Raw genomic sequence first — 2,500 nt, forward strand, 5'->3', positions numbered from 1 at the left:
GTACATTTGGATAAAGACGCAAAAAAACATCTGGGTACGACACGATATTTTTCGGGTAGTTTTCGTTATGTTTTGCACAGTTATGATATTCATTTTCTTCGGAAGCCTTTCGTTTCTGAGTCTTACCCCCCCCCCCCACGTTGTATGTTGTCTGAACTTTTGTTTGCGTTGTCTGTAATGAGCGATTTCTTGCGGGAGATTTAAACAAGTTTTTCGGTATCAAAGCCTAACCCATAGACCTAACTTAACCTAGCCTTGTTTTTAGGTAATCCCTAGCCAAAGGGAGGGGGGACTGGACCCCACCCCATTTTTCAAGCTACTTCGTGGCAGATACGTATCTGCCACGAAGTTTTCGCCACATTCGTATGCAATAAAACCTAAACGATGGACCTGACCAAACCTAATCTAGTTTGTTGTTGTTTTTTGCCCTAGCCAAGGGGATGGGAGAGGGCCTCACCCCCCCCCCCCCCACACACACACACCCTTTTCAATCTACTGCGTGGCAGGTACAGTTTTAATCCAAATGTGCGCATTACTTACCTTAATTGGAGGCGTGTGAGGGGTTGGGTCACGGGACGTCTCGTAAGAGTTTGAGTGTTAAACTGTCTTCTTTATGAAATAACTTAATAAATCCAACCAGCGTGTACCTACAACCTGTTCACTCGATCTCCATATCTATACTGATTTTGAAATTCGAACGAGGACCCATATTCAACCATTCAAATGTCTGTGATTGGTCGATAAATTTGTCGGTTAGATCAATTGTTTCCTTATTGGTGCTATTATCGTCACGTGACATCATTGCCTATTAGCGATGTTTTTTTTTTCCGCGGGCGAGGTCGGCGCATGCGCAGAGTAAATATTTTTCATTTTTCAGTTCGTCAGTGCAGTGGAAACATCTCCCTTTACTCATTTTTTAATTAATTTTAAAATAATATACGTCGCTTATTTTTGCGTTTCCGAAAGAAAAGAGTTTTATGGTGTTACGTCTTAATTAAAACTACGTAATTGCCGTAAGGTTAGTTTTTCGATACGTTTGGTTATGTCTTTATCTAATTATATTTTCCGACAGACCTTGGGATAGAAGGCTGCAAATCATAAGATACAAAATAGGTTGTTTGTCGAATTTCCAAGAAAATGAAAAGTAATTACATATAAATTTATCGTGTATTTTCTTTTTTTTTCTCTATAATTTCTAAACAATTATTCTTTTTATCAATTACTCTATCTCTGCATGTCACGCTGTTGCAGGTTGCACTCCCCTTCTCTATAGGAATGATGATAGTAATAGACCATTGCAATAATAATGATAGTAATAATAATCATAATCATATTCACAGACAAAACACCTGACGTTTGGTATCTTACCTTCGTAGGTTTTCTCCCCCCCCCCCCCACTGCCTCACCTCCTAACCCCCCCTCCCTCCTCCCCGTCTCTCTTTTAGTCAAGACACGAGAAATACTTTGCCGTCTGTGGCTGTAGAGGCATATATCAGGTAGGGACTATGGTCGGACCTTTGCTCCCGTGTGTACAAACACACACACAAACAGAGACACACATATACACAAATGTAATTCAAACACATCTTAAACATAGACTCACACACAAATGTAACACATACACATCTCAAACATACACACACACACAAATGTAACACATACACATATCAAACATAGACACACACACACAAATGCAACACTTACACATATCAAACAAAGACACACACACACACAAATGCAAGACATACACATCCCAAACAGAGACGCACACACACACACACACACATACACACACAACTGAAACACATACACAAGCCTCGCATCTGAAGTAAGACACTCGCCCAACCCTCTCGCCATTTCAGCTTTTCATTTTACACGAAGAGCGATTATTTTGCACTTTTATTTCAACAGGTCTTTGGGGAGGATTAAACAGGGACCTGAAGCTGATGAAACACCTGCGAGAAACTATGTTTAACGAAACTATGATGGATTTTAAACCGCTGGACCAAATGCTGCTTCGAAAGATTGTCTTTCCCGCCATTACTGTGAGGAAGATTTCGATAATTGTTCTGAAAAGTAGTGCTATATAAATGCTAGTGATAGTTGCAATAACCATGTTTCTGACATTGCTCGATATCATCAGAAGTTATATATATTCATATACACTCACAACCCCACCCCCACCCCCACCCCCCCACACACACAAATACACACACACACATAGACAAACATATATATCTGAATCTTTCTCTCTCCGTCTCTCTCTCTCTCTCTCTGTATTTATATATGTACACACACACACAATGTGAGTGCGTGTGTATGTGTGTGTGCAAAGAGAGAGAGAGAGCGTGAGAGAGAGAGAGAGAGAGAGAGAGAGAGAGAGAGAGAGAGAGAGAGAGAGAGAGAGAGAGAGAGAGAGAGGGAGGGAGAGAGAGAAAGAGAGAGAGAAAAAAAAATCAGCCTGCCCTTTGCCCCAACAGCACGACCTCCTGAACCACGC

At 41.1% G+C, this 2,500-nt stretch overlaps 1 protein-coding gene across 1 annotated transcript in view; it reads left to right on the forward strand.

Annotated features, from left to right (window-relative positions):
* LOC147472370 (uncharacterized) overlaps positions 1-2,500 on the forward strand; it is a 14,518-nt gene that overhangs the window by 11,781 nt on the left and 237 nt on the right. Inside the window, exons 9-10 of the mRNA XM_086545442.1 lie at positions 1,912-2,045; positions 2,481-2,500. The exon at positions 2,481-2,500 is cut by the window's right edge and continues 237 nt beyond it. Coding sequence (XP_086401568.1) covers positions 1,912-2,045; positions 2,481-2,500 — 154 coding nt within the window. The remainder of the gene's footprint in view (positions 1-1,911; positions 2,046-2,480) is intronic.

This window comes from Penaeus japonicus, unplaced genomic scaffold (genome assembly GCF_977035675.1).
Source record: "Penaeus japonicus unplaced genomic scaffold, GWHDUDI00000001_assembly GWHDUDI00000002, whole genome shotgun sequence".
Classification (NCBI taxonomy): Eukaryota; Metazoa; Arthropoda; class Malacostraca; order Decapoda; family Penaeidae; genus Penaeus; species Penaeus japonicus.